The sequence below is a fragment of the Ascaphus truei genome, chromosome 3, assembly GCF_040206685.1.
Source record: "Ascaphus truei isolate aAscTru1 chromosome 3, aAscTru1.hap1, whole genome shotgun sequence".
NCBI classification, from domain to species: domain Eukaryota; kingdom Metazoa; phylum Chordata; class Amphibia; order Anura; family Ascaphidae; genus Ascaphus; species Ascaphus truei.
This window is the reverse complement of record NC_134485.1, coordinates 127,253,953-127,266,748: the sequence shown is the minus strand read 5'-3', so window position 1 is coordinate 127,266,748 and position 12,796 is coordinate 127,253,953. Positions and strand designations below refer to the sequence as shown.

At 44.1% G+C, this 12,796-nt stretch overlaps 1 protein-coding gene across 5 annotated transcripts in view; it reads left to right on the top strand.

The window, feature by feature from the left end:
* Window positions 1-12,796, top strand: part of ACACA (acetyl-CoA carboxylase alpha) — a 286,049-nt gene that overhangs the window by 237,102 nt on the left and 36,151 nt on the right. For all 5 annotated transcript variants that reach the window (XM_075589504.1, XM_075589503.1, XM_075589501.1 and 2 more), the window contains one exon: window positions 388-500. In XM_075589504.1, the coding sequence (XP_075445619.1) occupies window positions 388-500 (113 nt within the window). The remainder of the gene's footprint in view (window positions 1-387; window positions 501-12,796) is intronic.

Below are 12,796 nucleotides of genomic sequence, written 5' to 3'. Positions count from 1 at the left end.
GCTGCTAACAGAACTGCGGAAGGACTTCAAACGAAGCATAATTTATTCAACAAGGTTAATATGTATTTCAGAATGAATATATGATGATCACCTTTATATATACAAGTTAGCAGTGGAAATCCATGTCAATTAAACTCTTGTCTCAAAACATGTCAAATACAGTATGTGAAATCCCATACCACTGGCATTAATATGATATCTGTAGGCCATTGTAATGGCTCAACCAGTTCTATCTGTTGTATTGACCATCTCAATGGTTCTTAGGAACCAATAGGATTGGAAGTGTACCAAAAAAGCTTCTCTATCTGGCACTTAAGCCAATGGATTGCTTCACAATACAGTAGTTGTCTTTTTTTAACTGTAGTCTTTTTACCTGTTTGCTTGCAGGGGGGGTGTCTTGGAGGCAGAAGGAACTGTAGAAATCAAGTTCAGAAGAAAGGATTTGGTGAAGACCATGCGTCGGGTGGATCCAGTCTACATTCACCTCGCAGAGAGGTTAGGTGAGTATACAGGCTTTCTTCATGCCTGCAGGTGTATTGGGAATGTGTACCGTGTTTAAATAAATAAATTAAATAAAGATTTAGCAGTAGGTACATTAATTTAGACTTTTTTCTATGCACTGGCATATCGCCAATAAAGAATATCACTTGTGAGCACATTCACATGTCTTAGACAGGTCTGCAACCCTGCCTTTCAACCATTATCACCTAGCCTACAGTGCTCCCACTGCAGCAAGGGATTCTGGGAAATGACATATATATATCTCCTTTAATCATACTCAGTATAGCACTATAACATAAAAAGTACTGTATGTGTGCGTGTACTGTATATATATTCATATATATGTACACACACAGATATACTGTGACAGTGTAATGCTGTACACTAGGATTTGTTAATTTTAAAATCTACAGTAGTATACTGTACCTTAAACCTTTTACCAAGGCAGGGAATCCGCTAATGTGCATATGGTGTAAGTATGGTCACGCTGTTCATAATAGTTTTTGTGCTGTTTATTTCTGTTGGTAATGAATTAATTAATCAAATGAGTAATGCTCATTTACTAAGAAGTTTTTATTACCAAGGCAAAAAATAGCCCTGTTTTTCTTGGTACTTGGGGGATTTTAAGGTTCACGCATTCTCTCTTTTCTGCCTGTATTCTGGGCACAGAACCGTCACACAGTTAAAGCCCGAGGTGCTACATTTGTCACCATTAAAAAGGATGAAGCCACATTTGAATGATAAAACTAGGAGCTCACAAAGCTTTTGCCACTGATCGTCATCTCCCTTAGACCATCCAAAATTGCTCACCACTTCATCTGTTTACTCTGTTTGGCTACTAATTTAGTCCAATTGGGGGAGAGGGAAGATTGCAGGACACAGGGAATTGCATAATTTTTTGCTGGTTTTTCTTTCTGGACAATTTAAAATTTGTCAAAGCCGGCCTTCTTCTGGATCACTGCCCTTTGATATTTCGCGCACTCCATTTGCCACAAACAAGCCGCGGGGCCGTGGTTCATGCTGACTCCAGCAGAAACTGAGAGAGCTCCATTTATCTTATACTGCCTGCTGGATTTCTACTCATTAACCAGGGGTTCATTGCCTCTTTTAACCCCTAAGAATCTGTCACCCTCCCAGTCGAGAAGAAGCAGAAGCCACCTCAAAGCATCAGTTTTATTTACAGAGATCTAAAATATATGTGTGTGTGTGTGTGTGTGTGTGTGTGTGTGTGTGTGTGTGTGTGTGTGTGTGTGTGTGTGTGTATATATATATACACATTTATTATCAATTAACTATTATCACTATCATATTCTTCAGCGTCCCGTAAAAGGGGAATCTATAGGTATGAGGGTAGATGCACTCCTATAGTAAATTTCAAAGTATATGACAAAAACATAAATATGGGTGCAGGAAAGCTAGCACCAGCCTTGCCTGTGTCCCTGTATGAGCCGTGATCTATTGTGAAGGAAAAAGATAACTATTGTAGCTTTGCTCATATTTTATGGTGTTGCAACCATATTCTCTTATATAATAAAAAAATGCACATCTCGGAGCCCATCCTTGTGTCCCACTTGTTCTCAAAACTATCATCTGTCTCCCAAATATTATACAGTGTTTACAATGCGATATTAGGACATCATTAGAATAGGCTTAACACCATATTAAGTTTGCAGTGCCAAGTTTTCGTGTGCTGCATACAGTGTGTACAGTAAATGAAGAGTTAAGGGAGCGTTGAGTCAACAGTTAAAACAAAATATCTATATATATCTATATATATAGATATATATATATATATCGCCACGTTCCCCGTTCGTTGGTTCACTTACCTCCGTTACGGCCGTGGAGAGCGGCAGTAGTGTGGGCGCCACCGGTGGCAGAGGTGGACCCAACGTCAGTCAGGGACGCAAGGCAGCTTCTGGTCGGTCATGCAGGGAGCGCTCCGGTACTTGGGGAGGCTCCGCGGTGCGACGCCGGTAGGGCACCGCCATTTTAGGTGTGACGCGCATGCGCAGAGGGAAGGCAGAGCGGCGCCCATTACAGGATTAAGACTCCGCAGGGGAACTACAAGCCCCATAGTGCTTTTGGGCATATACCATGTGGGCAGTGTTAACCAATAGGGTTCCATGGATCCTCTGAGGAGAGGACTGATACATTTGGCGTGCTTAGAGCGCGAGGAGCTCAGTTGGAGCCAGGACAGAGAAAGGGAAGGTAGGGTCTGGGTGTTAGTGGCACCCAAACAATTTCAGACTATCCCCTTAGGTCCACGATAGGCCCCACTCACAGTAAGCTTGTGGTTGCATCAGGGAAGGCCCCTAGACAGTGGCTATGCCGCTTGGTGATTGCGGCTTGTGGTCTGGGACAAGACCACCACAGTGTTATTAAAGACTCTTAAAGGTGAGACCCTCCTACCGAAGTTCACCCAACGCAGAGGCTGTCGCGGACGATGACGTCGCTGGACCAGTGGATCCTCGTTGTTAGTCGGCCTGCCGAGTACTACCGGCCATGTTTTTCTCTGCAGGTATCTCAACTAAAGTGCACCAACATTCACAGGCAAGCGCTACACCTCATACTTGTGTGGGATTGACATTGTGGGAAGGACACCTAGGGCTCTGGTGTCCCTGCACCCCAAGTATGGTGGAGATACCCCAGGGGGTATATACATATATTATATGCGTTGTGTTGTATCATCTGTTATACTAATATAGTGTACAGTAAATATTCTTATACCATAACCTGTGTGTAATTACTGGGTACATTGTCTTGGAAGTGGCTATCCCCCTGCGTGCGGATCCCTTCCAGGTGGTGGCGATTTATGTGGGTAAGTGAATAGGTCACCCCAGGCTCCCTTCAGCGGAGAATCAGGTTTCCTGTAAGCCATCCAGGTAAAGCACTGCAGTAACGTCCCTAGACAAGGGGGAAAGGGGACTACATTTGGAGGCGCTGCTGAGATTCAGACCTGGGGTGCCCGACTCACTAGTGCAAATTAAAGAAGAAAAATATATACCATGTTCTCCCCTTCCAAGCAACAGGTCCACGACTGGGCCCTGGAGCTCCACGTGGCTCCCCTCCATGTGGTCGCGGTAGAAGACATAGCATTTGACACCACCCCCAAAGAAGTTCTGGACCGACTCAGGCCTCTCCCGGGTTTTGCCAACATCCAGCAAAAAGGCCGCAAGTGGGACCCCACATTCCGCTGTCATATCCTCATCATGGTGACCCGCCATGAGGTACGTCAGAACGATACTCCCAGGGCCCTACACATTCCGGGAGCCCTGCTTCTGGGGTGCCCGGTAATCTTTCCAGAATTGTCCCTGCCCATGGCGACTTCCAGTCCAAAAAGCATACCCAAAGTGTCATATCTAGCGGAAACACCGCGTCCGTCCTATACCCCTGGGGAAGTATGACGCCTTGCTCACGACGTGCTCTGAACTATACTAAAATTCCCTCCTACCTAGGGTGGTTTTCAATCCAGGAACCACGCTGGAGGCACCCCTCTGAACAGAGCCATCATGAACATCGTACACCCCCAGCGAGCACCGAGCCAGTCTAGAACCCACCCCTGTCCCAATGCCAGAACCTCAGTCACCTGCCCACAGGGAACTCAGCATTGGGGGTAACTCTACCTCAACTGGTGGAAGCTACAGTATAACGCAGTCCTATTAATATCGCAAGCTAAAGGCTTTCTCGAGGATCCGGCCTACGCCCTTAGGAGAGGACGAGTTTGAAGAATGGAGGAATCATGCAGTACAAGTGCTCCCCAAGTGATCCTGCTCCGACGCAATAAAGCGGCAATAAGTCATCGAATCCCTGCAGCTTCCGGCCGCCCATATGGTACAATTTTACAGTGAGTGTCACCCCAACGCTGACGCACAATCGTTAATCCAGGCTCTAACTAGGACATACGGCGTTCCGGATGATGCCATATCTCTACTGGCTCTGTTCCTCGTACTCACACAAACCGAGGGAGAAGACGTGTCAGAGTTCTTCTGACGGATCCAGTTGGTCCTATATTGGTGAGAAAGAAAGTTATCCCAGCATCCGAGGCCAACAGTCTTCGAATCTTGCAACTTCTGCGGGGGGTATTGCTTATCCACCCGGTCGCCATACGGATCAGTTGCACCCTCTCTCCGGAACAGTCTCTAAATTTTGAAGTCAGAGGGGGTAATCAGGCGGTGCACAGCTGCCGTTAGAATATGAATCAGGAAGTCCACACGCTAGAAATCTAAAAAGCTATATTTAATGAGTGACGCGTTTCGTCCCGCTGGGGACTTTGTCAAAAATGACTCTTTTGACAAAGTCCCCAGCGGGACGAAACGCGTCAAGAAGTTTCTTGTAGCAGTTCACCTTTTTGTGTTATGTACTCATTAAATATAGCTTTTTAGATTTCTAGCGTGTGGACTTCCTGATTCATATTCTAACGGCAGCTGTGCACCGCCTGATTACCCCCTCTGACTACCTTACCTGCATGGGCTGGAGCACGCGTCATCACTCTCCCGGATCAGAGCAACTTCAGGCAGCATTTGAGTCGGATGCGACGTGTCAAGACTGTGAGTAAATACCCCTTCTCTCCCACGCAGTGGGGCCGCTTTATGTGTGTGACACTGGGTTTGTGAGGGCAGTGGCGGAGGATCGCGGTGTGTGTTGCCGGTCATAGTCTCCTGGCTGGAGACACGGCGCCGCCGTTTGCATCTATCCTCATTACCATATTATTACCCCGTCCGGTGGCTGAGTCACTAACACACTGAGCGCATACAGGGCTCACATTTATCATTATTCTCTAAAAGTTGGACTGCACGGGAGTTTTTATTACGTTATTCATCTATTGGATACCTTTTGGATTATTTGTAGTGTCAATGTGTGCACAATTTTGGTAGCATCGGCCATACCTGGAAGCCATTCTGGGACACCTTGTATCTAAATTTTGAAGACATGATGGATAGAGTAAATGCACAAGAGGGTATTTTACTAATCCATTTGTCCAAACCACCTCCTGACTCTGCCAAAGGAGAGAGGCCTGCTACTTCCGGCAAGGAGTTTCGCAAGGATGCGGACAAAGGGACATCAGTTCAGAAGGCTAAAGAGAAAAAAAGTGTTAGACACCTCTCCTCTAATGACGTCTGTCCCCGCCACCTGGGCGTCTAGGAGTTCGGCTCCTCATTCCGACTTCGACACCAACTGCGATACTCGCTGCTTTAAATGTGGCCAGTCCGGTAATTTCTCTAAAAACTGTTCACAGCTAAAAAGATCCAACCCGAGGGTCATGACCCTCACGGCGCAACAGACGGTGACGCCATCTATGTCCGCGGAAAGCGCTCCGGTGCCTAGCCCCAATGAAGCATCCCAACCAGATGCCTACAGTTGCGTAGGCCTGCAGCCATCATACGGGTCCTAGTGGAGGGCATATACTCTTTGGCGTTGTTGGATACTGGGTCACAGGTGACCATTATTTACTGGCCTTTCTATGACCAACACCTGAAGCATCTGCCCCTGCAGTCGGCGGAGAAGATGAAGCTGTGGGGTCTTAGTAACAAGGACTACCCTATCGACGGTGTGCTGCAAGTTCGATTAAATATACCGCAACTAAATACCAGATTTATCCCATGGAGGTGGAGACCTTGGTCTGTCCTGAGCCGCGGGAACACAAGCTCCCCAATCATATTGGGGACCAACGCCGATGTGAAGCGGGCCGTGATTCAGGCATATCTTTAGGAGGCGGACGAATTACCCCTATCCTCTCTACCAATCCAAAGGTACCGACTCAAAGGTGAGTGCTATCGTGTTGCTGCACAAGAAGAGCATGGGGAACTCTTCAGTCAAGAGAAGGGGTTGATCGAGATTCCACCAGGTGGAGTGAGGCACATGAGATCCGCAACCCGCTATTTGGGCTGTGATGAAGCCGACTGGCATGTCTCCCTTTAGTCTACACCCGAAGAAGACGTTCAGCGGGGTTACAAGTTAGTCCCAGAAATTTAAAAAAAAAAAAATGGAGAGCTGCAATTCCAAAGAGTTATGGTGAGTATCCGCAACATCTCTCCTTACCCCATACCTGTTTACGTCGGTCAAAAGCTGGGTCAGATATAACCGGTGACACCTGTAGAAACTCTGGCTAGTGGGAACACCACTACTGTGCGAGGAGAGTCTATCGAATTGAGAGAATCGACCCTGTCAGAAGACTGGTAGAAACGACTAAGCTCCAAGCTGGAGGAACGCCGGGAGGTGTTCTCCACTAGCGAGATGGACAAGAGTTGCAGCCAAAACGCCCAACATACGATCCGGCTTAATGACACTACTGCATTCCAGGCGCATCGCTCCCAGAGATGTGGAGGCCGTGAGAAACGTCCTGAAGGAGATGCAGACAGCGGGCATAGTGACCGAATCTCATAGCCCCTATGCTTCTCCGATTTGTGGTGGTACGCAAGAAAAATTGATCCGTTCGCCTGTGTGTAGACTACTGGACCCCAAACAGGTGTACTGTACCCGACCAGTATACTCTGTCACGGATAGAGGAGATCCTCAATGCACTGACTGGAAGCCAGTAGTTCAGGGTGCTGGACCGGAGAGCTGGGTACTATCAGGTACCAATGAGCTCCAAAGACCAGGAGAAGACGGCGTTTGTCTGCCCCCTCGGCTTCTATCATTTTACCTGGTTGTCCCAAGGCATCTGTGGTGCTCCAGCGACCAGCTAATGGAGAAGACCATTGGGGATATGAATCCTCGTGAGTGCCTAGTATACCTCGATGACATCGTGTTCGGGAGAACCCTCGAAAGAACATGAGGAACGTCTCCTGAAGGTGTTGGATAGACTGGGCCAGGAAGGTCTGACGTTGTCTCTAGGAAAGTGCCGGTTCTGTCGTCCATCAGTCTCCTACGTGGGACACAGTGTCCGCCGACTGAGTGGCTACCGACCCCACAAAGGTCGAAGCCGTGGTGAACTGGCCGAGACCAAACAACGTGATTGAGCTAAGATCCTTCCTGGGGTTCCGTAGGTACTACCGGCGCTTCGTAGAAAGGTATTCTAGTAAGGTCTTCAACAACCTACTAAAGTTCTACCCAGATGAACCTCGACTGAAGGCCGTTTCTCCACGAATACCCTTCGGTGACATCTGCCTGCGCAAAGGCCTACCCAGGACTCAAGAAAACTTGGGATGCTCCAGTCCTGGCTTACGCCGATCCGGAGAAACCATACATCCTGCACGTAGATGCCAGTTTAAACGGGCTGGGAGCTGTATTATACCAGAAGCATCCGGCTGGCCTTCGCCCAGTGGTGTTCGTGAGTCGAAGCTTGACTCCCAGCGAGCAGAACTTCCTGGTTAACAAATTGGAGTTCCTCGCTCTCAAGTGGGCAGTAGTCGAGAAACTCCACGACTACCTATACGGAGTCTCAATTTGACTGCCCCCCGTGCAGCCCCAATGGGCCATCTGAAAAGCTCTGGTCCCATGGCCCCCGCCTGCATGGACTTTTTTATGCATTGAGCCGGACTCCAAAGTTATCAGCAATGTCCTAGTAGTGACTGACCACTATATTCGCTACTCGCAAGCGTTTCCGACAAAGGACCAGAAAGCTCTCTCAGTTGCCAAAGTACCGTGGGAGAAGTATGTCATACATTACGGTCTGCCGAATCGGATGCATTCCAACCAGGGAAGGGACGAGAGCCAGCTCATCAAGGAGCTGTTCAAGCTATGAAATTTTCTGAAGTCTAGAACTACTCCGTATCATCCAGAGGGAGACGCGCTCCCATAGAGGTTCAACCGGACATTGCTGGACATGCTAGGCACCCTAAAGAGCTCTCAAAAAAGCGAATGGAGCAAGCATGTCGAATCTCTGCTGCATGCATACAACTGCACCAGGCATGAATCTACAGGGTACACACCATACTTCATGATGTTCGGGCGAGAGTCTGCCTGTGGACATTTGTCTCAGTGTATCTACCGATGGGGTACCCAATACGGCTCACTATCAATATGTGAAGCGACTCCTGGATAGCCTGCACCGTGCCTACCAGCTAGCGGAGAAGGCTTCAGCTCATCTCAATGCCATAACAAGCGACGGTATGACCATAAGGTCCAATATCGGGAACTTCGTCCTGGAGACGCTGTTCTCCTATGCAATTTAGGGATCCCCAGCAAACACAAGCTGGCTGACCGCTGGCACAACGGTCTCTTCGAGACTCACATGGCCGCTGTCATCACGACCAAGCCGTCGCACCGCTCCTACTATAGGCACACGCGACGGATTCAATACGCTTGTTTTGACATGACGTCGTGTCGTCGGGACTATAAGCAGGGCCTAAGGCACCTAATTATAAAGAATAGGTTTTTGTTTAAGTACCATTAAACAAGCTTTATGTTAGATTCTCTTTTATGTTTTCCTTGAAATTTTTGCCTAAGCATAATTAGTTCATCCGATAGGAAAGGCATCACCTGTTAAGTCAGAGCTGTTTTAAGAATTTGGGGGGCCCTGGGCTAAATGTAGATTGTGGGCCCGACCCACAAAGGTGACATTTAAATACAAATACAGTATTGTTATATTAAACAACCAAAACTTTTATTGAAATTCTGCAAATATTGCTACAAAATACAAACATTTTATTTATTTATTTACACCTGTCTGTTTTTTTTTTTTGTGGAAACATTCTTTGGAGTATCATATATATATATATATATATATATATATATATATATATATATATATATATATATATATATATATATATATATATATGTTAGGCTATATAAAATGAAAAGCAATATACTGTTGTAATCCCACCCCAAAAAATGTTTTTTTTTAATGATAAGTAATGTTTGCTACGTTCAGTTAGAACTCATTTTGGGCCATAGTAGGTTGGGTGCCCATGGAAGGTCCGGGACCCTTGGCTACAGCCCAGTTAGCCCATGTCTTAAGTGGGCACTGCTTTCATTACACATTATTGCACAAGTTCACAAAGGAACAGATTTTTCAGTTAACGGGGCTTCAATGTTTTTGGGGCTATTCATGAAACTGTGATAGTGCCGATCAGGGCACGGAAACTCCCATCCAAGCCAAAAGGAGTTTCCATGCAGTAGTTCCCCGATGGACACTCTTGCATTTTAATGATTAACACCGCATATGTGTATGTGTAGCAGAGATGTCCGCACTGCCAGTATACATATTCAGTAAGCCACTCAAACTTGCACTCTTGTTTGTTATAAGATATAATTCTGAATGCAGAATCCATTGTAATATCTCATACATGGAAAATTAATTCATGCCCATGAGTGTTGATGTTAATGAGATACAAGAGGTTGTCGGCAGATCTCTCAGCCATGTAAATATCCAGTCCTAAGTCCTTAGTTTAATATGTAAGTAGTTGCTCATGTAACACCTTCCTGTGCTGTTTTTGAACTTGATTCCTTCTTTATGATGTTGTTCATTATTAAAGGTGCAATCGCTGCAAAAGAAATGTTGAGAAACACACAAGACATTAAAATGTTCCTAAAAATAATATATATTTTTAAATGCATTTCTTCTTAGACCTTGCATTATAAACATGAAATGATTATCCCGCAAAAGAATAATAATTGTATCCTATGGGGGAAGTGACAGAATTGTTTTTCTGTCCTCAAGAATCTATAAAAATACTAACATATTCTTGGTGTCATTAAATAAAAAATAGTAATAATAATAATTACATATATATATATAATATAATATATATATATATATATATATGTATATATATATATATATATATATATGTATATATATATATGTATATATATAAAAATGTAATTATTATTATTACTATTTTTTATTTAATACTATGTCAGGCCATTTAATGCAGGGGTGCGGGCGGTTGCAGAGGCCCCGCGCTTTTCCCCGAGGCGTGTAAATTAAATGCTGGGGGATCGCGTGAGGCCTCTGCAACTCCCTTACCGGGATTCAGAAGAGTTGCTGTAACGCGGCGTCTCTCGAATGCTCCCCCCAGAGGTAAGAAACCACATATGCAGAAATGAGAGGGAAATTGCTCAAAACGTAGTTACTCATCAAACAATAGGGTAAAAAACGTCAATACTAAAAAACCTAAACCATGCGGCAAAATGCCTGGCGGTTAAACCTCTGCAGCGAATTGTCCCTCAGCAGTTAAATATCTGCAGCGAAATGCCCTACAGCGGTTAAACATCTGCGGTGAATTGTCCCACAGCGGTTAAACATCTGTGGTAAATTGTCCCACAGCGGTTAAACATCTGCGGTGAATTGTCCTACAGTGGTTAAACATCTGTGGTAAATTGTCCCACTGCGCTTAAACTTCTGCTGCGAATTATCCCATAGCCGTTAAACATCTACAGTAAATTGTCCCCCGGCGGTTAAACATCTGCGGTGAATTTTCCCACAGCAGTTATATTTGTTTTGTGAATACTGTATGCTGGTAACCGCAAGGCAAACATCCGATCTCGATTTAGGTAACATCATGTTATTTGCCCTGATTTTACAGGGGAAAAAAAAAATATATATATATATATATATATATATATATATATATATATATATATATATATATATATATATATATATATATATATATATATTCATGTGACACATTTAACCGACCATCACATTTACAGGTTAAACTGAAAAATTTATGCTAAAGCACTTATGCACTCTGTTTTATCTGTTTTCTTTTAAGCACCAAGCGTCTGATTTTTAACTTTTTAAATATATTGCCGTCATCAGTTCAATTTGGTGTGACATCCCTAGCCCTCAAAGTTAGAAATTGTCATGCTGTATCTCAAAATCCCCTCTTTTTTTTTTCTTTTTTTTTCTCAGTGTATGTGGTTTTGCATTTTTTTAATTTAATTTTTTATATATACGGTAGTAGCAATGTTTTGAAATACTGTATAGACTTCTCAATAAATCAATAATAATTATGGCTCTGGAAATATTGCTATCATTTATTAGTAAAGTCAAAACCAAAAACCTGTCCAGCACTCACGGTCTATAGAAATCAGAATTCAAGAACGGGATAATACCAAAAAAGTGTAATTTAATATATTACACAAAAGAACCAATAACTGGACCGCATACCCTACATCCAATAAAGTGAAAATAGCAGTAAATAAATCAATCAAAAAATATAATAGGAAAATAAGAGGGGGGGAGCACTTGACAGGAACAGGACTACTGAAACTCTATACAGATTATCTGTGGTTTGCATTTTTTGCATTTACATTGTCTATCCTGCTCCCTCTGGGAATTTTCTATTTTGCCATATAGCAAAGTGTACTGATTTATTATTTGTGTGGGGGCTGTTCAGTTTCTTTTTGGGGCCTGACATTATTTCTGTGGGTTTTGGGGACAGGGAAGTACCCCTCTGTTCCATTGGAGCGAGGGGGAACGGGCCTGACGAAGGTGTGTTCCCCTAAACGTTGCCCCCCCTGCTGTGTACCCACCTGTGTGTTGTCTTGTCCCCTTTATTTGTCCACAAACCCCCCACCCCAACCCCCTCTTATTTTTCTATTATTATATTTTTTGATTGATTTATTTACTGCTATTTTCACTTTATTGGATGTAGGGTATGCGGTTCAGTTATTGGTTCTTTTGTGTAATATATTAAATTATACTTTTTTGGTATTATCCCGTTCTTGAATTCTGATTTCTATAGACAGTGAGTGCTGGACAGGTTTTTGGATTTGTATGTATTATTGTTAGAGGAATTGGGTCCGCTTTAGTCCCTGGCACCCTGCATTGTTACTGCTCTTTTAGTGAGTGCTGTTTATCATTGTCTTGTTCTGTTTATTAGTTAAGTGTGTATATTACCGCCCCACGGTCCCATGCGGTTACGGAATTATGTATATCACATAGACAGAATCATATACCAAATAAGGACAAACGTAACATGTAGCTGTAATAAAGTGAAAAAACTCAACTGCATCTCTAATGTTTGAATGGTTGTTTAGTAATACTGTATAAGATATGTTTAATAGATTTTATGTCCGACAGCCTTAACTGCAAAAAGCACACTGATGACCGTTTTAGCATATACGCGTTTGAGAAGAGTCATGAGCTCATATCCTACTGGGAAAAAATTGCAGCATCGATTCCAAAGTTACTATAATCAGGATAACGTTCCAAAGCAATTTCTAAAAAAGTGTGCATTGTGTAAAAATTGATAGCGGGATATCTGTCTAGATAATTATGTTTTATTCATGTGACACATTTGGCGCATGTTTTGTTATTCTTTGTATCTACGGTAATAAGGAAACATTTTGCACATGCGCGAATGGCGAGGCCGACCGCGCATGCGGAAATGGCAAGCAC